Source organism: Lissotriton vulgaris, chromosome 7 (assembly GCF_964263255.1).
Source record: "Lissotriton vulgaris chromosome 7, aLisVul1.2, whole genome shotgun sequence".
Classification (NCBI taxonomy): Eukaryota; Metazoa; Chordata; class Amphibia; order Caudata; family Salamandridae; genus Lissotriton; species Lissotriton vulgaris.
Window position 1 is genome coordinate 1,621,854,217 of NC_141695.1, and position 24,984 is coordinate 1,621,879,200.

The 24,984-nt window shown below is 46.4% G+C and overlaps 1 protein-coding gene across 1 annotated transcript in view; it reads right to left on the bottom strand.

Moving 5' to 3' along the window:
* The window catches only part of CCN5 (cellular communication network factor 5), a 158,751-nt gene extending 137,306 nt beyond the window's left edge, over positions 1-21,445 (bottom strand). Inside the window, exons 1-2 of the mRNA XM_086929038.1 lie at positions 21,319-21,445; positions 2,796-3,012 (exon numbers count right to left, since the gene is read on the bottom strand). Of these exons, the coding sequence (XP_086785164.1) occupies positions 2,796-3,012; positions 21,319-21,393 (292 nt within the window). The 5' untranslated portion in view covers positions 21,394-21,445. The remainder of the gene's footprint in view (positions 1-2,795; positions 3,013-21,318) is intronic.
* Positions 21,446-24,984: the final 3,539 nt, after the last annotated feature.

The window sequence follows — 24,984 nt, forward strand, 5'->3', positions numbered from 1 at the left end:
CCAGAGACTAGACTATGCATTTTGGCCAGTGACCTTAACATATCCATGAATCCTAACAAATTCTCCAAGGTTCTCTCCTAGAGGCATCTATCATTAACACCTTAGCTGCGTGTAAACATTCCTCCCCAGTGCTGCGCTGTCCATTGGAACCAGTGCTGAATGGACGTCCAATGGTCGTGCGCAGCACTGGGGAGGTAGCGCTGCTGACGACCGTTGGCCGTCAGCAGCACTTAAGGGGTTAAATGGATCCCACTGATCTCATCTTTACGCTCTATCAAAGTAAACATTTACTATGTAAACCTTATCGTGGATGTACATGCTAGGGCATGAGAACTAATCACTGAGACTCTGCAGCACTGAAAAGTAAGGACTAGATGTTTCCTTCAGATTAAGATAATGAATTGCCTCTGTCAATCACATAAATGTATGCAATGATAATACAAGCTGAGTAACAAGAAGATGCTCCCTACCCCTCTATGATCTTTCCCTAGAACAGACTGAGCATTAAGCAGGTGCTCACACTACCACTCATAACTTTTCCAGTTGACAAACCATGTTGTACTTAGTCTCTTCATTCAAACCTCTGTCTATCCTCCTAAAAGCAGTAGAAGTTCCATGACAACCAATCCCTCAAGGCATTATGAACCATAACAACATCTGGTTATGTCAAAATAAAAAATATCTTGGTTTATCAACACTATTGCCATGGTCGTGTCCTAAAGTACCTTTGCAAATTTGTTCCTAAATCAGTCATTCTTGGTTTAAGCTATTAGTGTATACTTGATATATGGACTAATCTTTGCATTTGGCAGGCAAGAGGTGCCAGGTTGGTGGGGTGGTAAATACTGTCAGAATTCTTACATCCTGCTTCTAGGTGAGGCTGCGGATGATGGAAAGGGGTTCTACCTTTGACTGTATTCCCACTGAGACTCTGCTCATGTATTTCTGCTCAGTTTTAGGACCAATTCCTTGTTCCTGTGCCCTTTGCACATACTTAATTCCTGATTTATGTTTTTCTATTATAGCTGCTTCTGTTCCTGAATTTTGCTTCACTCAAACAGCTGCTTCTGTTACTGATTGTTTTGTTGGTGGTATAACTCTTTTAGTTTTCTTAAATTATTAAATTTTTTGCTACTACTCCTTCAGCTTAAGAACTCTGTTCTGGTGATATAGTCTTCTTCTTTTCTAAAATTCTGTGCAGTTTTCTAATTTTTGGTCACTTGCTGTTGTTCTTTTTGTGTGTGGTGGCTCTCTGTCTACTTTTTGCTTAGTGGGGATTTTGAATTGAGAGCAAGTGTTAGGAACTAGTTTGCTAGTGCCTACTACTTCCTCATTGATTTCCAACTTTGGGTTACAATAGCTGGGTTCTTACACAAGCGTGCCTTGCTGGGGACCACTTACCAGAATGCAATAGCAATCAAAATGTGGCTTACAACGGTCCCCAACTTAAGGATCAAAAGTTATATTTAATATGTTTTGAATTCATAGCCTTTAATAATATTATTTGGTTAAAGACTGTCACATTGATTATAAATAAATGGTGTTACAAGTCCAGTGTGATGCAATAACTTTACAAACAGTATCAAAGTAAGAGATATAGCTTTAATACCATGGTGCCTTATAGTACCACACAGTGTTAAGATTACACAAATCATATGAATCCTTTTGAAAAGAGATATGCCAGAGGTGCCATGTCTAAACAATATGCAAGTTCTACATCACATTTTCAACATTTCATGTAACCTTCATGAGAGTAAAAAGCCACTAATACAAACGATCTCACGAGGTTAGAGACAAAACAGATTTTCATGATATTGACGAGATGAAGGGCCCGATTTATAGTTTGCCAGAGAGTGTACTCTGTTGCAACGGCGACGAAGTAAACTCTGTGCCAAACTGTAGGTCTGCTTACCTCATTTATAGTCGGGCAGACCTTGAGTATGTTGACAGCGGATAACAGTTTGGCAGAAAGGGTAATTCATCGCCTTTATGACAGAGTACCCACTCCTCCAAACTGAAGGTCCTCTTGCCTCATTTATAGTCAGGCGGTACTTCAATATGTCGACTGAGGAGAACATTCCATCTCAACTGGCAAAATACACCACCAAGCACCCAACAGAGTTGGGATCATCGGAGGTTGGCCCATTTGGCCACTTACCCTATTTAGAATGAGCAAACAAACAGCCTGTTTTCAATGTCCTTCAATGCCATGTAAAACCTGGTGGTGAGAGACAGTGAAAACTGTAAAATTGCCTCAATGCCACGTTAGAAAACTCCCAAGATGAGGGGGTTCTTAGTTTCTTTTATTTTCAGAAAGAAAATACCTCCACAGGATTTTCTTTTTGAAAATTAAAATAACATTGAAATTTTGGCATATGATTCCATCATGTTGACAGGGTCGTCCCTCAAATCTTTTATGCATTTACAAAAATCACAGGACCGATGGGCATCTCAAAATTTGGTAGTCAGGTACTCCCTTAGGGCGATGAAATACTTTACTCCGGTGCCCTGACGGAGTAAATATGTGTCCCGACAGGGCATGCCATCGCAAGTGATCGACTCTGTCAAGCAAACCCTCAATAAGCCCGCTTCATTTAGAGATGGACAGACCTTAAGTTTTCCGTTGACAGAGCCCCCATTGGCTTTTTCGATTGTACTCCCTTGGACCGTTAGAGTAAATACATTACACCGCACACCTTCATGCTTCCTAAACTTCAAAAGCCATCAAGTAATGAGAAAGCCATTTATGTTTGACATTACTATATACACAGTAAAATGATACAATAAATGCTTACAGTTGCAAATGCCTCCCCTTCCTATGTAACTGGCAGTATAATCACAAAAGAGTCCTTGTTCGTGGTGGCACACATACACCTGATTACAAGCTTCTCCATACTGCCGGGCACATATCCTGCAGCACCCACAGCCATCGCGGACTAGAGGGACCCCAGGGGCACAGCGCGGAGGCACCCAGGGGCAGGAGCATTGCTCATGGCAGAGCTGTGCACAGATCTGCAAAGAAAATACAATTTACATGTTTAATCATATTTCAGTTGACTTTCCTGGAAAGGTCAGCAGATGAAAAATAATCTCTTGGCCACAGTGTACCCATGCTCTTTCCTGGCCAGTGACCTCATTAACTTGGGACAGTACTTACACCGGAATAATTTGCTCGTATCTTCAGCATAACATTCAATTTCTCTGTCAACTTTGCAAAACAAATGCATCAGCTAGTCAAGGACTGTAACCACCACCTTACTCAGTTTGAAACAGTAAATGTATCCCTGGGCCCAAAATAATTGTATGAGTGTGTGGTCCATCACCAGGGCTATGCCTCTCCCCCCAACACTTCCACCACTGACACCAACCACTCTTCACCTGGGCAAGAAATGTGTAAAGCATCTTTTTTTCACTTTATTTTTCCATTCTACCCATTCTAAGAAGATTTTTAGAATCAGCTTTGAAGTGACAAGTAAGAAAAATCAAACATTATGTAAATCTCACAATCACATGCTAGACGGCTGTGCTAGACAAATATCATAGGCCTGCATAGAATTCCAACTGTTCAATTACATATAGATACTATGATCAACATATTACATGCTCAGGTCACAGACAGCAAAAAGATTATCATATAAAGGTTGCCCAATATAGGTGATGGACTTCCTTCACAAAAGTCTTGAAACACAGCCATATTAATAAGCGTCCACCTCTCCTCTGCCTCCACCCTAACTCATTCTTTCTCGCATCATAAAGAATATGCACTTCGACATTGTGTGCGTTTACAACGCATGAGATTACAACGTGGTTGTTACAATGACCGCGTTGCTACATCGCAGTACCATTACTATGCAAGTTGTTACAACGACTTGCTGTAGTATAATTTCTGATTCCAACTCCTGCGTGCGCAACAGTAGGGAAGGTGTTGGAATAGAAAAGTATACTATTCCTTATCTTAGAGCGCCCCCTACAGCAAGTCATTGTAACGTCTTGGGTAGTAATGGTACTGCAATGTAACAACGTGGTCGTTGTAATGACCGTGTTGTGATCGCATGCGTTGTTACGCATGCGATGTAATGGCTGTTTCCCATCATAACAGTTCCCCGCCTCTTTAATCTCTTCTGCCTCTCTAATGTCCCAGCAGCATAACACATGATGAATCGCCTTCAAATGTGTTCAACAAGTTGGAGAGAACTCCCATCTGTTAGACCAAGTTCAGGTAGGAGGGCCATGTTCCACTTCCAATCAGAGTCACCGCACCCACCAAGTTCGAAAGATCCAGCCAATCAGGGTGGGGAGAACTTTTCCTCACAAGCCTCTGAGAACATCTTCTTCCCCAGTTGCATTGCAGTGATCAAAGCCTACATGCTAATGACCATTTACACCTTACAAGCAGTTGTTCTGATGAGAAATCAGGGGCAATCCAGCTAGACAATTCTTGAACATAGAACCAGCAGGAAAAATGCAATGGGTGTTAGGGTTGTCCTATGTGAGTAGCATTCACGTTCCATTTTGCAAATGTCATCTTTACAATATAAGGTCCTCATTTACAATATTTTGACGCACGGAAGTGCAGCAAGCTTTCCTGCTGTGCATCAAAATAAAAGGGTAGGAATGCACCGTATTTACAAGATGTGGCACACTCCTGTCCTTCTCCCCTGTGCCGGTGCACAAACATCAGCTGTGTGCCAGCGCAGACACCCCTGCGTCATTTTGCAAGGGAGCCTGCACTGAGGGGATGATAGTTTTTTGGCAGGAAGGGGCACCTTCCCACACAAAAACAATCATTAAAGGCATTTTCCTCTTTCTGAAGCACCCATAGAAAGAAGACAAAACGAGGAGAAATAAAAGTATTTCTCCTTGTTGTGCCTCCTTTCGTCTTCCCTGGTGAGGCGTAGGATTTTGATGTATTCCCAGGTGTACATAATGCAGCAAATCTGGAATTGCATCACATTCCATGGATGTTGCGTGGGAACGCCCACACAACGCCATGGAATGCCCCTTTCATGCAGAGGTATGCGTGAAAGGGAACCAAATGTACAACGCTGTGTTAAAGAGTGACTTTGCATGCCCTTGTAAATATGGGGAGGCCCATTGACTACCTGTGCGTCAATAAAAGTGACGCACTATTGGTGCAATGGGCTTGTAAATATGCCCCTAAATGTGCACAAATAGGTTTCTGTATTAATAATGACAGGGGCACCAATGTTATTCACAAAACCCTTACAGTGGGATGTCAGAATACTATACACAGATTATGTATATCTAAATAATATCACTGGGATTTGTAGAGCGCACTTATCACCTGTGAGGTTATCCAAGCGCTGCCCATAGGCACGGGGAGAATAAGTGATTTGCTGTGAATCACAGGATGCTGAGCCGATGCCGAGACTAGAACCTGATTCCCATGCCAATGTCAGACAAAAATATTGTCCCATTAAGCATAGATTTTCTTTTACCAACTCCAACGGAGTGATACTTATGTAGACTATATTTAGGACACAGAGGGCCCGATTCACAGAACTAACTTAAGACAAAATCCTAAACTTACTACCATTTTCGTATTCACAGAAGGCAGTTACTCATTTTGGTATTCACAGAAAACACTTACTCATTTCGGTATTCACAGAAGTTAGAAGTCCTAACTTTAGGACTCCTAAATGCCTTCTGTGAATACCGAAAGTCCTAAAGTTAGGATTTTTCACAGTTTAGGAGTAGTAAAGTTAGGACTCCTAACTTTAGGACTCCTAAATGCCTTCTGTGAATACCGAAAGTCCTAAAGTTAGGATTTTTCACAGTTTAGGAGTAGTAAAGTTATGACTCCTAACCTTAGGACTCCTAAATGCCTTCTGTGAATACCGAAAGTCCTAAAATTAGGATTTGTCTCAGTTTTGTAGTAGTAAAGTTGAGAAAAATACAAATTTTAAGACTTTAGGTATTCACAGAAGGCATTTAGGAGTCCTAAAGTTAGGACTCCTAACTTCTGTGAATACCGAAATGAGTAAGTGCCTTCTATGAATACCAAAATGGTAGTAAGTTTAGGATTTTGTGAATCGGGCCCAATATTTATGTCAGAAAATATTCTGACAGCGATATAACGGTAACACACTTTTTCACTGCACACTTGTTGTGCTGATCACAATTCATACTGTAAAAAGTTATGCACATCTGTTTGAGAGAAATCCAAACTCTGCAAAAAAATAGTAAGTAGAAGGAGGCCTTATCTGCTGCAAGTCTAGGGGAATCATTTATATAGGAATGAGGTAGGCGGCACCCTAGGGTGCAGCTTCAGCATCCCAAAAACTGTAAGTGTGGTGCCACCAAGCCTGGACCTCTGCACAGAGGTTTTGGTGAATACCCACATACGGATACTGCCTTGGGAGAACAACAAAGAGGTTGGGTAGAGGATGTGGCCTAACGGGCTATGGCGGTTGACCTCAAATCTGGGGAACCGGGTTTGAGTCTTGGCAATGACGCTCAACATCTTGTGATTCTGGGCAAATCACCGAATCTCCCTGTGCCTAACAAAAATGAATGTGTCCGCATGTAATGCAACTGGTGCTCTTGTAAAGCGTTCTGGTACCTGATACCTTCGGGTCAAGTTCGTGCTAATAAAACTCCCCCTAAAAAATGAAGGATCTTCTCTCTCATGGCCCACAGGATTAAGAAAGAAACCTAGAAACTGTTGCCATTAAAGAAAAATGCCTGTTGAACCATTAGGGACAAAATAAAAATGGGAGATGGAACAGACGCCCACTGTGTCAGCGAATTTCATCTTTACACTCACTATTCGAATACTCTACAAGTAGGGCACAGCTCATTGCCTTCTTTTCTCCAATTGGAAATCATTAACTTACAAGATTTGAATAAATGAACAAGACATCGAACTTGTCCTTGTGTTGTGATCATCCTAAGAACTGGTCTTCATTGAGGTGCAGTTGATTTGTGGCACCCCAAAGCAATATTTATAATGCTCCTCTATGTGGTAGTGCTAGGCTCTCCATATCCCAGCCCCACTGATGCTTTTAAAGCAGTTGTTCATTCACAACATATTTTATGTTTTTTCTTTACACCGAGTGCCTGTACCCCTTAACAAACTTTGTGTTTATGTGCACCATTGATTTCATTGACATGCTTAATTTGCAAAAACGAATTTAACCCCTTAATTGCTGCCGTCAGCCAATGGCCGACGGCAACACTACCTAGCCAGTGCTGCCGTCGGCCATTGGCCGACGGCGCCCCACCCGCGCACGGAAACGCCCGCACGGCGGCGGAATTACCACCGCGGTTAATGGGTTAAGGGCAGAGGTGCAACACTCCCCTAGGATCAAAACAAAAGCCTGAATGCCAGCAATACTGAATAATGAGATAGTCCTGAGTCCATCTCATACCTCTTTTATCCACCACACCAAGGGAGTAGTCAGAAAATTAAAATACCTCTCACTTTGAACCAAAGCTCTTATGGCACTAAGCAAACGAAGCACATCATTGCAACTCCACCCTGAAGAGGTCTCTTGTCTCTTACATCCAAGCATCTATCCATTCATTTTTTCATCCTTCCATCCACCTGCTGATAATCACCATGTCACCTTTACATTCTGTATCCATTCAGTCTTTCTTCCAAGATTCAGTCTATCACAATTCCGTCCACCCATGCGCCCATCAATATCCAAAGCAATCCATCTGTTTTCAAATCTATCCATCAAGCATATCCATCCTTTAGAAGGGGCGTGGCTTGGACGCCGATGGCGATGGTCGCCTGAGAGCTCGGCTCCGGGACTGAGCCCGTGATTATCCTGCAGATCGGAGGCCGTGGGGCACCCTAGTCCCCGCAAACCGTCGATCAGGCTGATTGGGACCTGCCGAGGCACCTGGTGCAACTCGAACATGAGTTGATCCGACGGAAAGTCGAAGTTTGTGGTCCCGCGGAGTGCGGCCCAACATGGCGCCCGGACCTCTTTGTCCCCTTGGTCGGGACCTTTAGTCTGGAGGAGCGTCGTTCTCTACAGCGCACCCTCCGCCTTTTCATCCCCCTGTGATGTGATGGTCTGGGTGGCGTTCTGATCGGACTTTGAATGAGGTGATTGCTCCTGGATGATTGGATGCCCTCACTATAGTGGACCTCGACTCACGGACGCCTGGCGGCCCTGGCTGCGGTGCCGATCCCCTGAGCCGCGCCTGGCTGCATCCCCCCGAGTGACTGACTTCCATGGGCAGCACGGCGCCTTGGCGCCACAAAGTCTTCGGTGGTGTTGGAGACCCTCGTTCCAGATCCTCATCGGCCTAACGGGCCTGCCCGACCTGGCGCCGATTGTCCCCGCCTCCTCCTCAGTGCCCTCCGACGACGCGGTGGTGGCGCGGCCCGAATCTGTGGAGGTCCAACAGGCCCTGGAGACGGAGATCGCCCGCCCTCGGCCCGAAGGCCACTAGCCGAGAGAGACATAGCCGACACCCGCACTTGGTGGTGCCTCTGACTGGCTCTCCACCGTGTGACTCCTGCGCCATGGGAAAACCGAGGGGAGCCAAGGGGACCACCCCAGCCGCCTCAGACTCGGAGGCCCCGGACAAAGAAGAACGTGGGGACCCGGAGAGTTCTGGTGGAGCGCCTCTGCAGCAACAATTTGACCGGGTCCTGGAGGCGATCGCGACCACACGCTCGGCCCTCCAGCAGGACATTGCCCAGGTGGCGACGAGTCTGGGCCTCCTTAGAGCGGACCACGGCAAGCTCTCAGATAGGGTCAAGGAAGTGGAGGGCTCGATGAAAACCTTGGAGCCAGCACAGAGAACTCTAGCCGCGACGATGAAGGATGCCCTCTCCCGGATTGATGCCCTGGAGCGGCGAGCGGAAGACGCGGAAGGTCGCAACAGGCGAAATAACATTCGAGTGGTGGGCCTGCCGGAGAAGATCGAAGATGGCGACATGGTGGCATACTTGGAAGCCTGGCTACGGGACACGGTGGCTCCGGAGGGTCTATCCTCCTTCTACACCCTGGAGCGAGCACACAGAGTCCCAGCGAGGCCGCCGCAACAGGGCCGTGCCCCGCGACCGGTGGTGGCCCGGTTATTGCACTTTCGGGACAGAGATCTGATCCTTAATGCCGCCAGACATAATGGCCCCTTCAAGGTGGCGAACAGCCAGGTGAATATCTTCCCGGACTACACCTATGAGACCCAGCGCAGGCGGTTCTCATTCCTGGCGGTCAAGCGCGAGCTCCGGAGCGAGGGCATCCAATACTCGCTCCTGTTTCCTGCAAGGCTCCGCATAATTGTCGATGACAAGACTCAGTTCTTTGATTCCCCGGAGGATGTCTGTAACTGGCTAGAACTCTATAGGGCCGGAAAGGATGGTTTTGGCTCCTCATCTCAACTAGCAGTGGAGCCTGTACAGCGACGGCGGTCCAAAAGGATTCGGAGTCGCCGTGGCCAGTCAGGCGGACCCTCGACTGCGGAGACGTCAACGGAGCGGAAGGGAGTGTTGGAGGTGTTGTCTGCGCTATCTGGCTCACGAGATGGTACCATAGAAGAGGAAGCGGACCTTGGTGACGAGGGGGTACCAACGGACTCGGAGGACTCGGTGACCGACAGTGTCCACACCCCGGTGATCACTCCGAACTTGGTTGAGGACCTTCTGGATGGACAGGGTTGACGGGGTGAGCTGCGCCCATTTGGGTGGGGGCCCGCAGCGGGGGTGGCGGGAGTAGGCGATTGCTCATAATTCCCGGGGAAGTGGAGGTGGGGTGCCCTGCCCGTGCCTTGAGGGTTTCCTCTTATTGTTTTGGGCTCACTTTAGTCTCGGTAGCCCGAGCATCGAGGGCCCATTGCCAACGCCCAGCCCGCACCTGGCCCTTAAGGCCTTCCTGCGGTGGCGACTGCAGAATTAGTCGGGGACAGAGGGTTTGCTGGGGTATGGTTTGGATGGGGTCTAGATGGCACTATTTGGGTCCTGTTCTGGGGAGGGTGGGCAAGGGTTTGGGTCGAACCGGGGTTGTTGTGTTTTGGTTGGGAAAATGGCCGCCATCAGTGCTAGGTTGATTGTTGCTCTTTCTTTGTTGGGGCCCGGATGGAGAGACTTTGCGCGAACAATATGGGACAATGGCTGATGTTGCTAATGTGAAATGTATTACTTGGAATGTACGGGGGCTTCACACTATGTCTAGACGTCACAAAGTCCACGCTTATTTAGTGCGTAGAGGGGTGCAGCTGGCGCTGCTGCAGGAAACCCATCTTAACAAGGCGGAAGGGGCGGCGCTACAGCGTAGGTGGAGGGGGCAGGTCTTTTGCACTTCGTACTCCGCGTATGCCAGGGGGGCGCTAATTTGGATCAGAGCTGGGGTTCCTTTTCAGGTTACGAAGTCAGTGGTGGATCCGGAGGGTCGATATGTGGCCATTTCGGGCACTCTAGGGGGGAGGGACCTACACGTTTGCTGTGTTTATGCACCCAATGTGGACCAGCTTGCCTTCCTTTCCAGGTTATCGGGCTCGTTAGCCCACTTTTTTTCCGGGCCCCTCCTGCTCGGCGGGGATTTCAATTCAGTGGTAGATGTGGAGAATGACCGCTCACATCCCCCCCTCCCTGACTCTCCGGTTCGCCGGGTGGCTAAAGGTAGGAGGGATTGGCAGACGCACTGGGGTCTGACGGATATCTGGAGGGCGCAGCACCCCGACACTAGGGACTATTCCTACTTCTCAGGCTTGTACGAGTTACACGTCCGTCTGGACGGGTTTCTGGGCTCGACAGACTTAGTCTCAGCGGCGGTCCGGTCTGAATATTTGACCAGGACCATCTCAGATCATAATCCTCTCCTGCTGGACCTTCGCTGGTTTCCGGGGGTGCCTGCGGTACCTACCTGGAAGTTGCGTCCCGAACTCTTAGAGGACATTGTATTCAAAGCGGACCTAGAAGACAAGATCTCGGAATACTTCTCGTCCAACGGGGGCACTGCGGGTTCAAGGACGCTAGAGTGGGACGCTTTTAAAGTGGTGGTCAGGGGCTTCTGCATTTCCAAGAAGGTGGGCATGAGGCGAATCATCCTTGATGACTTAGAACTGGCAGATCGGAAACTCTGTGAGTTGGAACTCCGTCGCCCCGGGCGCCCGGAACTCCAGGAACGCACAGCAGCGGCGAAGGAGGCGGTAGCAGCGGAGGTCGAACGGCTGCGCTGTTTCGACTATAAGGCCTATACTGTTAGGTCCCTCGCAGAGGGGGATAGATCGAGCGCATTGCTGGCGTGGCTAGCTAATCCTACGCGCCAGACCTCTCTGACGACGTCCATGCGTACGGCAGATGGGACCGAAGTGCACACTCAACCTGAGATTCTGAGCTGTTACCTGCACTACTATGAACGTTTGTACCGCAGTCGCTCTGCCAGGGACCCCGACCGGCTTGATGGCTACCTGCGACCCCTAGAGCTCCCAATGGTGGAACCTGACGTAGCGAAAGCCCTGGGTTCCGACATTGAACTGGGAGAGATTCGCAGCGCCATTAAAAAGATGGTGAGGAATAAGACCCCGGGTCTGGACGGCCTTCCGGTTGAATTTTATGCCGCTTATGCTGATCTCCTGGCACCGAGGTTGCTGATCGTTTACAGAGAGGCGAAGCGGCTTGGTCGGCTCCCCGGCTCGATGTGCGAGGCCTTAGTGGTTCCCCTCCTCAAGCCGGGAAGGGACTCGTCCGATCCGGCGTCCTACCGTCCTTTATCAATGCTGACGGTCGATTACAAAATACTGAGCAGCATCTTGGCCTCGAGATTGCTGGGTCACATGAGCTCTCTGGTGCATGAGGACCAGGCTGGATTCATCCCCAAGCGAAACACGACCATGAACATCCGTAGGCTGTTCCGCTTGCTGGGAGAACCGCTCGTGGACGCCCCGTGCCCGGTAGTCCTCTCGGTAGATTTGGAGAAGGCTTTTGACAGCCTGGAATGGGACTACCTGCGCACAGTATTACTACGATTCGGCCTCGGTGAGGGTTTCGTTAGATGGACCACGGTACTGTATACCTCGGCGTCGGCCAGGGTACGGGCAGGCCCGCTGATCTCCTCGCAATACCCGGTGGAGAGAGGCACGAGACAGGGTTGTTCATTATCCCCGCTTCTCTTCGCGTTAGCGGTGGAACCTCTGGCGCTGCTACTCCGGTCGGGAGCCCACTATAATGGCTTATGGACGCCTTCAGGCCCACATTATGTCTCGCTGTACGCTGATGACCTGTTGCTCTTCCTTGAGGACCCAGTTGCTGCCCTGAATGGAGCTGCACCGGCGCTCACGGCGTTTGGGGAGGTCTCGGGCCTTCGGGTGAATTGGGCTAAGACCTGTCTTTTCCCGGTTCGTAAGGGTACACCTAGCCCTGATATCAGTAGAGAGATTAGATGGAAACCTGACTGCTTTAAGTACCTGGGGGTACACGTCTACCATGAACCGTCAGACCTCCTGGATGGAAACATAGCTCGCAGCACTCGCGCGCTGCATGGTAGCATGGACTTCTGGGCTACTCTACCGCTCTCGGTAGCTGGACGGATCGCTTTGCTTAAAATGGTGGCGCTTCCCAGGTTGCTATATTATTTCCGGGCGCTGCCGATTTGGATCCCACCAGCAACATTTCGACTATTACGGTCAATGGTGGTCGGATTCCTCTGGGGTTCAGGCCGCCGAAGAGTGGCCCTCAAGACCCTGACGAGACCGAAAGCTGAGGGTGGGCTGGCGGTGCCGGACTTTGAAAAGTACTACTTGGCAGCGCAGCTGCAGACGTTCACCCAGGAGATCGCCAGGGAATTCCGAGGCCCAGAGGACAGGAGGGGCACAGGGATAGCTAGGCATGTTCTCTCCTTCATAGCGCTGCAACAGCGTTTGGCCTTGCAGGACTTGACACTTGAAGAGAAGACCATTCGTTTGTGTTGGAACCGAGCCCACGCCCGGGGCCAGTTGCGGATACCGTATGCACCCGAAATACCTCTGGGCATGCTGACGGCCCTGCCTCATGGCGGAGATTGGTCACGATTAGCGGATTGGGAGGACGCGGGCCTACAGTTGGTGGGTGACCTTTACGAGGGCGGGGCGCTTTTGCCCTTTCAGGAGCTCATTGATCGCTTCGAGGTTCCTCGCGGTGATTTTCTTCTGCACTCGGCCCTGGTCCGGGCGATTCAGGCGCACTGGAAGTACGGGCAGGAGGAACCTCCTACTTCTCCGGTGTGCCAGTACGTTATGATGTCTGCGTGAACTGTTAAGGCGGTCACTTGCCTGTACGGCAGACTGCTTAATGAGGGGTTGGCCCCCCTTACTACTTTAAGAACCCGTTGGGAGGAAGACATAGGGAAGGAGATCCCGGAGACGGTCTGGTCCCAACTCATAAGACGGGCCTGGAAGGGCACGCGCCACGCCCGCTTTCAATTGGTCTACTACTACGTACTCCATAGGGCATATTTGACCCCGGCGAAGATCCGTCAATATTTTGCCACGAATTCCGCGGACTGCCCCAGGTGCCAGGCGCCTGATGCAGACCTTCTTCATATGTTATGGTCCTGCCCGGGCTGTCCTCCTACTGGCTGGAAGTGGGGGATACCCTGGAGGAGGTAACGGGGAGATCCTTATCGGTTGATGCGGCAGTGGGGCTCCTGCACTGGTTCCCACATACCCCCAACAATAAAATCACTAGTAAATTCATTGATCTGGGGCTTCTCCTTGCTAACGGGAGGTGACCAGGAATTGGAAGGCACGGGTTGGTCCAACGGGGGCCCGATGGCACAGCGAACTCTTGAAATGGGCGGCGCGGGAAAGCACGCTGCGGTACCAGTTAGCTAGGAGACAACACAACGAGAAGGCGCAGGAGGCGGCGCTAGAATGGGAGACATTAGTGCAGGCCCTCAGGGATTATTGCCCTCCCAGCGATTCCGAAAGCGAAGATGCAGCTCGCCCCGAGTCCCGATAGACGATTGCACTTTACATGTCTGTTACTTTCCTCATGGGTCCTCTCACAGATCCTATTACGGCTGTTACTGGGCACTGATGGCGGGTTGGGGGGGGGGGTTTGGTTTGGTTCATAGTGTTTTGAGGGGGGGGGGGTTCTTTTGGCTTTCTTTGTAGGATGGTTTAGAAAAGCAGATGACAGATAGTGGATCATCCGGACCAGCTCCGACCTCCTGTTGAGTCCCCATTGGGTATCGCCGCCCGACCCTCGGGTTGCGGGCTGAATGGCTGTGTAATGGTTCATCCTGCTAGGGGACGGAGGGATGTATTCTATTAATTTTGATTGAACTTATAATGCTGGTCGCTTTGTAAAACTTTACTGATTCCTGCAATAAAAATATATTAAAAAAAAAAAAAAAAAAGCATATCCATCCTTTACCTCAGTCATCAGCACTTTCACTAATCCATTCCCATTTCATCTATCATCCATCCTTTTGCACTGTAGTGTAGTTCCTAGTTTCCCACTAGGCCCTGCGCATTGGAATAACATAAACAGTAGTATCGACGTGGAACTGCGAATATTCCAGGCCTCCACTGACTATGCTAAACTTAATTGGGTTGTGTTACCAACTAGCTCAGAGGTCACTGGAAACTTTCTTCTCTGCATAGGAAGTGATCAGCTTCCCTGGCACAGACAAGAAGGGATTCAGCTTTCCAACAACCGTGCAACATGACAACTTTGCTCCTCAGATCAAGAGTCAATCTCTAGGGTCGTGTGAAACAATAGACATGTATTTCACTCAGTCAGTCTAGTGCAGTTTACTTTCACGAGATGTAGAGAATAGAGAGATGGGCGTTTGTCAATAAAAGGTTAACATTTATTGAACAGTCTTTCTTCTCGTACAAGAGAAATGTATTGCCACAATTGCAAGACTTGTTATTATAAAAAGTACGTACAGTAAGATAAGTATTGCGAAATAGAACTGTAAAAGCATTGATATGGTTTCTTAGCCATACAATGGTTTAAAAGTAATAAAACATATATACAGTCATATATACATTAGGCTAACATACTCAACTGGTGCTTCTAACTAAGCCTACCCCAGTGTGCCTGACCTAAGCCTAACACGTGGAAGGGGAGTAAGTAAGTAGCTTTAAGTTAAGTTGGTTTTGCCAAGGTTTGTTTCAAGAATTCTCGTCTAAGGGTTTAGTCAACACCATACCTCTGAATAGAATGATGGAGGATTGGTATCTCCTTCAGGGGTCACTCTCGATATCCCAGTCACCCGCGAGGGTAGACCGGAAACGCCGGAGCTGGATTTCTCTGCAGGAGAAAGGCAGCGGGTCTCTTCAGCGCGTCGAGGAAGGAGGGGGGACAGCGTCCGCGGGCAGCTGGAATCTGCTGGATGTCTTCGCAGAGGGACGGCTGTTCAGCTCCTAAGCGTACTGCACCATAGTTCGCGCTTTAGCAGCGATAATGGTATCAGTAGCTTCACCACCACAGGGACAGCAGGCTGCAGCGACAGAGTGCTAGATTTACCAACACGGGGTCTTGCAGGCAGCTAGCATCAGCAACAGTAGCTCATTGCTTAAGGCAACGTTGGTAATATTTATACCTGACAGGTGCCGGGTTTGACGTAAGTTTGCTGGACATAAGACGTCAATTAAAGATGTCACTAGGAAGTGATAGTTATCAGTTGCTCATTAGAGTTCCATTACTAATAAAAACACAGCAAGCGGGGATTTCCAGGTTTGCTGAGTTTTTATCTTGTTGAAGAACTCGGAGTGTTAATCTAGGAATATCAGATAGTGACTTCTGCTCTGTCATTGCACTAATTGGTCGCAAAGGAAGTGGCAGAGAGCTATGCTGGAATGTGACTCTGTTCGTGTGAGGCCAGAGATGACTTTTCTGAAAATCGCACTTGAACGGTTATGCCAATATAGGGAATAAATGGATTTATAGCCGAATAGGGGCATAAGGTCACAGTATCGATCAGGAACCTAGATAAACACGCAACAGCACAGCCATCCTTTCATGTATCCATACATCTTTCACTTATCTATCCTTTCCCTCCATACATCCATCCTACCTTTCACTCAACCATCCATTCACCCTTTCACTCGGACAGCCATCCTTTCACTCATCCATCAGACCCTTTGACCCATCTATCTACTCATCATCCATCCATTTACCCTTTCACCTATCCATCCATCCTTTTATTCACTCATCATCCATCCACCCTTTCACTCATTCATCAATCCACTCATTGATCAATCCATTTACACTTTAACTCATCGATCCATCCCATTGTTCACCCATCCATCCTTTCTTTAACCATCCATCCATCTTGACATCCATTCACCCACCCTTTCACTCATCCATCCATTCATTCACTGTTTCACTCATCCATCTATCCATCCTTCTTCCTCCTTTTAATTCATTCATCCTTACAGCCATCCTTTCACTCATTCATCCATGTATCTATCTATACACATTTTCACTCACCCATCCATCCATTATTTCCTCACAAACCATCAATCCTTTCACTCATTCACTCATCCATTCGTCTATTCTTTCATTTAGCCATCCATCTATGCTCCCTTTCATTCATCCATGTTTTCACTCATGCAGCCTTACATACACCGTTTAGCTAATCCAGCCATCCATCCATTCTTTCACTGATTCATCCACCCTTCCAACCAATTAATTCAGCCTTTCACTCATCCATCCATCCATAAGACATTTACCCTTTCACTCATTATCCATCCTTTCACCCACCCATCCATCCATCCACTGTTTCACACATCCATCCATCCATCCATCCTTCCTCCCTTTCAGTAATCCATTCTTACATCTGCCCTTTCACTCATTCATCCATGCAAATGTCCATCCACACATTCACTCATACAACCATCCACCATTTCACCCATCTTTCCTTCCACTCACTCACCTTTCTGCCCTTTCACCTTACTTATAAGCCTTTGTCTGCCAAATTTCAGACAGGAAAAGACCATCAAAAACTTCACCCCCACTGTAGCTGCAAAAGCTGGGGGGGGGGGGGGGGGGGTGATGTGCCAACGCCCCTGAACTACACTACACTTCCTTCCTGCCTCTTTATCTCACTCTTGCAGGTTCATTTCTCCGTAAGTTACTGACTTCCTATTTTTCTCCCTATTCTGTAGTTCTCTCTCATGCTCAGGGTCAAAGTCTGATGATGAGGTAAAGCTCCAATTCTTTAAAAATGAGTGTCTGTGTTAACCACCTGCAACCACTGGCACAATTTAAGCACTTATTTCATTGTCACTTCTGTACCACACAAGTGCCTATCTCATTCCTTACACCTCTATCAAAGGCCTATCAAGGCTTCTAACTCAGTCTACACATAGGAAAGCGTCTGAAAGATACACAGTTATAAACTTTTAAGTTCCTTTCATATGTGCATCTAAATCTAACGTCACATTCATCTGCCCGTGCCAAGAATAACATCACCACAATAGAAAATGCATCAATAGGTGGTAAAACAGACCATTGTTGCGCTGTTTGTAAAGGCCAATCAAAGAAAGTTTCCGCAAAAGAGGGCAAAACAGAACTGTGAGAGTGATGGAGCAGGTCTGAAAAACAGCACTCACTCACATATTCCAAGGAGACTAAAATGAGCCCCAACCACTGCCAAGACATGCCACAAACCCCTTAAAAATGTAGTGCAATTCATCCTCACGTCACCAGTACACCATTTATCATGGTCAAAACATTTCTTCTGTCTTTCAGCAAGATCTGCAGTCTAACTCTTGGATTTTATTGAAATATTCAAATTCTTTCAGACTTTTGGAAGGAGTGGACTTCCACAATATGACTCTCTGACCTGGAACAAATGGGAAACAACCTTTACAATGCAACTTTTACTTTATGATGTATGTATTGTATTCCAAAGAGATTCTTTAATTTTTTTTAAGATTAAGGGCCATATGTATCAAGCCTTTTGCGATTCGTTAAGGCCGAAATTTGCAGAATTTCGGCCTTAGCGAATCGCACTACCATTACAACGAAACGTTTACAACGCAACATCCGTTACATCGCATGCCATTACAACGCAATCATTACAACGCATGACACTACAACGCATACCACTACAACGCATGTCATTACAATGAAGTCATTACAACGCATACCATTACAACGCATACTATCACAACCCATAGTACCCTTACACTATCCAACACTTACCCTACTGTTGCACCCCCTGGAGTTAGAATAGTAATTTTCACCCCTACAATATCCAACACTTACCCTACTGTTGCTCCCCCTGGAGTTAGAATAGTAATTTTTACCCCTACACTATCCAACACTTACCCTACTGTTGCACCCCCCCTGGAGTTAGAATAGTAATTTTTACCCCTACACTATCCAATACTTACCATACATGCAATGTAATGGTATTCGTTGTAATGGTATAATTTGTAAAGGTAGTATGCGTTGTAATGGAATGCGTTGTAAAGGTAGTTTTTAAAAATGTGTTGTAATGGCATGTGTTGTAATGGAATGCGTTGTAATGGATGTTGCTTTCTAAAAAATGCTTTGTAAAGGTATGCGTTGTAAAAGTATGCGTTGTAACGTCATACATCCACACAAATTATCCCTCCTGCTCCTAAATTCGCCCCGGTCTTTAAGACACTGGACAACACACACCTATCACCTACCTCCAATCCAGTCATCTCTTTGGTAAAAGGGGGTTTTTATACCTGAAAATGTTTTATTGCCACATTAAGATTTTTATCCTAGATACTCATTGCAATGAGAGTGGTCCTTCAAGCACCCTTAGCTTTTAAAAACACTATTGACCTTTGCACTTGTCATTATAGCAGGCGTATATATGTGTTATTTCTTCACTGTTCTTAAAAATCAGATCGAAATCAGAGCTCTTTAAGCCCATATTACAAGCATTAAATGTCCATAATTGAAATGTGAACATAATGGTTTTTGACGAACTGTAACACAGGCCTTTAGTCTTTCCTTTGATGTTTTTCTAATCATGTCAATTTATTGTTATAAACGTGTTAGCGTGTCCTGTTCCATGTGGAACTCAGTTCTGGCGCCATTAGTGTGGCGACCTTCTCCTCTAATGGCAACAAAATGGATTTGTGTAAAGGCGCAGTATTTTATCAGCTCATCTGATAATGTCAGGCTCCATGCTCAGGGTAATGCTAGCTGCATGAAGTCATTACACGGTTCTAATCTGCAATACCTTTCTGGTCCTCTCCTATTGCCTGCTCCAATTAATCAGTGTCCATCTTGTGCTCACACACCCTCAAAAGCGTAAACCAATTTGTTTCGTTTTCACTTGCTGCCATGTTACTTTATGATGTATGTATTGTATTCCAAAGAGATTCTTTAATTTTTTTTAAGATTAAGGGCCATATGTATCAAGCCTTTTGCGATTCGTTAAGGCCGAAATTTGCAGAATTTCGGCCTTAGCGAATCGCAAACTGCCTTTTTTCCGATTTTGAAATGTGTGAAAAATGAGCAAAATAAGGAATCGCAAAAAAATTGCGATTCCTTATTTTGCTTAGGGCCATATGTATCAACATTCCGTTTTGCGATTTCGAAATAGCGATTTTTAAGGAATCGCTATTTAGAAATCGCAAAATGGTATGTATGTAGAAATTCGCTTCTTTTTAGCGATTCCTTAAAATTCCTTAATTGCGATAAGCAAGGAGGCCCATAGGAATGTAGGGGAAATTTGCGATTCGCAATTTGCTAATCGCAAATTGAGAATATTTTCAAGGGTGCAGGGGTGTCCAAAGGACACCCTGTTGCACCCCTGAAATCTGCATGGGTGCACATGTGGCGCACATACATGCCCTAAGGGCATGTATGTACGTCACATGTCACTTTGAAAAATGAAAAAATATGCATTTTGAAAGGAATTCGCAACTTACCACCAACTAGAAGTTGGTGGTAATTTGCGATTCCTTAAGGCCAATTTGCAAATATTTTTGTCTTCTTATCTTGCATTTAAGGAATCGCAAAATTTGCGATTCCTTAAATGCAATCGCAAAATAAGGAATCGCACATTTTGCGATTCCTTATTTTTAAAGCACATCTCCTTCATACATACCATTTGTCCAAATTGCATTCGCAAACGCCAAAATTCTGCGAATTTCGTCGTTTGCGAAGTCAATTTGGCTTTATACATATGACCCTTAAGCATTTAAGGAATCGCAATTTTGCGATTCCTTAAATGCTATGTATGAAGCTTTTCAAAACTGCGAATTCAGGTTTAGAAATCGCAAATTACCACCAACTTATAGTTGGTGGTAATTTGCGATTTCTTGTAAATATGCACAATTGTGCCTTTGTGAGGGTGGCATATGACGCACATACATGCCCATTGGGCATGTATGTGCGCCATATGCACACACATGTAATTTTCAGGGGTGCAGCAGGGTGTCCTTGAGACACCCCTTCACCCTTGAAATAATTCTCAAATTGCGATTAGCAAATTGCGAATCCGCAAATTGAGAATTATTTCACAGTCATTGTTATGGGCCTCCTGGCCCATAGAAATGAATGGGAAATTATTCCTTATTTGCGAATTTGCAAATTGTGAATTCGCAAATAAGGAATAATTGGAAATCACTAAAAAATAGCGATTTTCTACATACATACCATTTCGCGATTTCTAAATAGCGATTCCTTAAAAATCGCTATTTAGAAATCGCAAATGGTGATGATGATACATATGACCCTTGGTGTCGATAAAGAGACAATGTTTTAGTATCAGAGCATCATACCGCCCACCCAGATTTGTTTCCACAGAGGACATTTTCAGCAGGGCATCTACCGCTAAAATCTAGGCTATTCTGCGGATTTAACAGCACCCTTAATTGATATTATATTACTGGTTGTCAATGGAAACGGTGGCAGAATTGGTGGAGTTAGAGGGGTGGGCATGGTGGAATTCCTGCACATTGAACTAACTTTAAATCAACAGCTATTCTGCGGCCAGCGTGTTTACACAAACCAACATTTTTGGCAGATTTTATATTACTACCATTAATCTTGCCTTTAGTATTTATTGCGACCTACATACTGCAGTTTACTTCTTTAGGAACGCTTAAATCTTGCATTAAACTGTGCTACACGTTTGTGGCAACCTTAGCAGTCCCAGGCTTAGCAGGAAAATAAAGATATACTACTTTTAAACTCACACACATGCATAAACACACGCGTGCACGCACGCACACACATGTGTATGCCTTTTACATAACAAGATGCTAAAGTTAAAGATGTTAATGTTAAAGAAGCTGAAGTGAAAAAATATTTATGAATGAGAATAATAATCCTATGTAAAGCCTTTACCTCAGTCCTATACCTCTTTCTTAAATTAAACACTCGACGTAGGAATTACAAATGCTTACCTTTGATAAAATGCACAGAATTAAGACGAAAACAAGCACCCTTTGAAGTCCACACTTCTTGTTTGACGGTGACATATTGAACCGTCCGAGGTAGACTTCGGGAGTTTAAATATAGCCCCCTGTTTTCAATGTTCCCACATTCTCAATGGGAACTAGACGGTATTTATAATCTTCCTGCAGTGATGTCACTTTCAGGCTGTAATACAAACACGAACAGAATTGGACATCCCTCAAGAATGTTCCTCGCTCAACATTCTTTCTTTTAACATTTCCACTGGCTTGAAAGCGGCAAGGCGTGACGCGGCCAGCAGGCCCAGATGGGGGCTGACTGCACGACCCTTACTGGAACAGGATATTCCACTGTTAAAGTGAATTTAAACTTAAATAATCTCTTCAGAAATCCCCACTGTGATCTGCACAGAGAGAGGAATAAGGGACTGGCAGAGAGTGGCCAAATGTGCAAAAAAAGATTGTTTAGGTCGTTTTGGGATCCTTCAATCCAGTGCTTAATTTGAGCCGGTGGTCACTAGTGCTCACTTTGTGGACTGCCACTTATTTTTCCTCACTGGATCTTTCTAAGAGAGGGAAAGCATTAAAACAAACAAAGAGGAGAAGGAGAAAGAGAAATACGGAAAACCGTCACAAAGGGAAAAAGCAGGAACTGCAAGAGTGAGATTAAAGGGTAGGGGGTAACTTTTAGTTGACTAAAGAGGCATGAGGCAGATTGCAGACTACAGAGCCTTTAGTATCTTTAGTACTCGGTGCTCTGACATGTAATAGCACCCGCCGCAGGCTTCTGAGCAGAGTTTCAAGCACTGGCACTCATTCTTTTACAAATTAAGCACTGGCTCCATCTTTTAATAGGCTCACCCTTTAGGAATAAACCAGTGGTGTAAAGAGCGTGCCATTAGCTCTGATGAAAGAATTGAAATTGTGTCACCCTTGCACTGCTTTGGTACTAAAAATACCACTAATTGAGGTGCAGAGGGCATTCGGCTCGGAGCCTTTAACGCTGGAGAGGGCCTTTAGAACATTGGAATGTTGGTAGCTCCATTGAAAACAATGGAATGCTCCTGGCTTACAATGGCTGGTATAAGCCTGGAGCTCCAACATTCCAATGTTTCTTTGTTCACAGATCTAACTGTGAACAAAGGCCTCAAGGAGCCTGAGGGGATTCCAATCCCCTCACGGTCCCATAAGGCTTTGTTCTTTTTTGTTAGAACATTCTGCCCTCTAGTGGCAGAATGTTCTAATAGCCTTATAGCCCTCTAGCTGGGCTATACCGGCTATTAAAGTCCCTCTCCCTTGTTAAAGGCCCTCGCCTTCCGCTCGGGGCCTTTAACGCTGGAGAGGGCCTTTAATAGCCGGTATAGCCCTCTACGGCAGGCTCTAAGGCTATAATGGTTTTACTGGAACACTTTTTAAATGTTAATTTCTCAAAAACTACTGTACAGGTTTACACCAAACTAAGTAAAGGCACATACTTGAGTAAAGTTCTATTCACTAGTGGTAGGCAGCAAACTCTGCTCCGCCAGCAGAGTTTACCAAGTTTTGCCACTCCGCACTCTTCTTGGAGCACGGAGCTCAGCAAAAACTCCACCAGAGCTGAGTTTATCAGCATGCTTACCACTAAGTGTGTACACAAGAAGGAGCAAAACAATCAATGGGGTTGTCTGAAGTTAGCAATGTGTATATGACACCTGAAATACATGCACTAGCTTCAATTACCTTTAAAGCTGAAAACAAACTCCTGTAAAGCGTTTTGATGCCCTTGGCCCAAGCTCGCTCTATTAACACTGGGAAAAAACACGTTCAGGATTAAAAGTAAGACCATATTGGGAATCCACCTTCTCTATCCCCTACTCACACCTCCCCCAACCACCCTCAGAAACATATCAGGGTCTTGTAGTGTGCCTAAAAGCTAGAGTAAAAGAGCTTACAGTGGGAGTTACCTGTGAATTGTTCAGCAGCCATCTCTTAACACCTACAGTCCAACAGCGCTCCGACAGCAGAATGTGCGATCGCCTGCAGTTGTTAACACAGGATTCAGACGCATTGCGGAAAAAAGGGGCAGCGCCCAGTTAGGATATCTGTGTATTTTCACCACCCTCTGCCAGCCTCTTTTAACCCCTTCCATGCTCATGGCAAGGTCAACTCGTCATGGGTGTTAGCACAGGCTGCCCGCTTCCTGTGCACTTGGAAAGTTAAAGATTTAACACACAAACCCCACCCTGCAGCTATATAAATCCCTCTCCTGCTCCTGAAGCCATTTCACAAAGGGGCAGGCAGGGGACCTTATTATCTCTGCAACAGCTGAATGTATCCAAGATCAGCCCATGAGAGGCACTGCATGAACGGCCTGGCCCTGGAGGCATGTCCAGGCACATCCAGAACATGGGAAATAAAGATACCGCACAGCAGGACTGGACATGGGAACTAGAGCCTCTGCACGGCTGTCCAGGCCCCAATCCAGGGGACATGCAGAAGAAAGGGAATAAAGAAGGTGCACTGTGGGCTTGGCTCCACAGGCATGTCCAGGCAGCAGAGATGCAATAAAAGCCTGTGCACTGTAGGCCAGGCACCTGAGGCATGCCCAAGGAAAGGCCAAAAAAGGAAATAGGGGAAGTGCACGGCAGGTCTGGCTGCAGAGACATGTCCAGGACACAGGCAGAAAAGGGAAATAAAGCCACTTTAGTGGGAGGGGAACTAAAGGCACTGCACAAGAGGTCTTGCTCCAAGAGCAAGTTCAAGCACAAGAGAAATGAGTGAACTAAACCACTGCAGTGCGGGTCTGGCTCTGGTGATATTTCCAGGTCCAGGCTGAGCATTGATTCAATACATGAAATGTCTCTTGAGCATGGATTGATCCGAAGGTCAGCCCACCTCTAACGTTTCCGGATTGTGTACCGTGGGCATGCAGGCCTCAGTATGCAGATACATATGATATTCCTCCCTGACTCACACACAGGATGAGCCGCAAACACAAATCTGCCAAAAACACCTTTAAAATTCAGCCACTGCTGAAGGGCTGGCTGGGCTGGACACAGGCACGGCCACAAAGCCACACATCCATTTAATGTGAACCAAAATCTGGAATCGCTCTGCTGACCGACTCTTACCTTCAGGTTTGCTTTTCTCTTTCTCCATTTCTCTTCCTTTTCATCCTCTCTTTTTTCCTGCTGCCATTTTTTGCTTTCTATCGCTGTTAGAAATGCAGGTTCTGGTTTACTAGGGTGTGCACCTACGCCAGGCAGTACCCACCACTCTAGTCAGTGTAAGGGAGTTATACACAGAAGATAACCCCTGCTCACACCCTTGGCAGCTTGGCAGAGCTGAACTGGGGTGGCAAAGTGAGCTAAAGAATGATGATGGATTGAACCCAGATCTGTAACTGGGGTGAGTGTCTGAAAAGTTTCTGCACTCCGTCTATCATCTCCTTGTGTTAGCTTGGCAGTGGAGTCAGGCATATCCCAGAGTCAACGTGTAAAGCATTTGCACAACACACACACACACACAGCAGTGACACTCAAGGCACACCACCAAAGGAACTCCACAAAAGGTTATATAAAAATATCCTGTGTATTAGATATAAAACACATAGTACCAGATGTATCAAGGAGTTTTGCAATGTATGAAACTTTTGGCATTTGCAATATAGGTAATGGC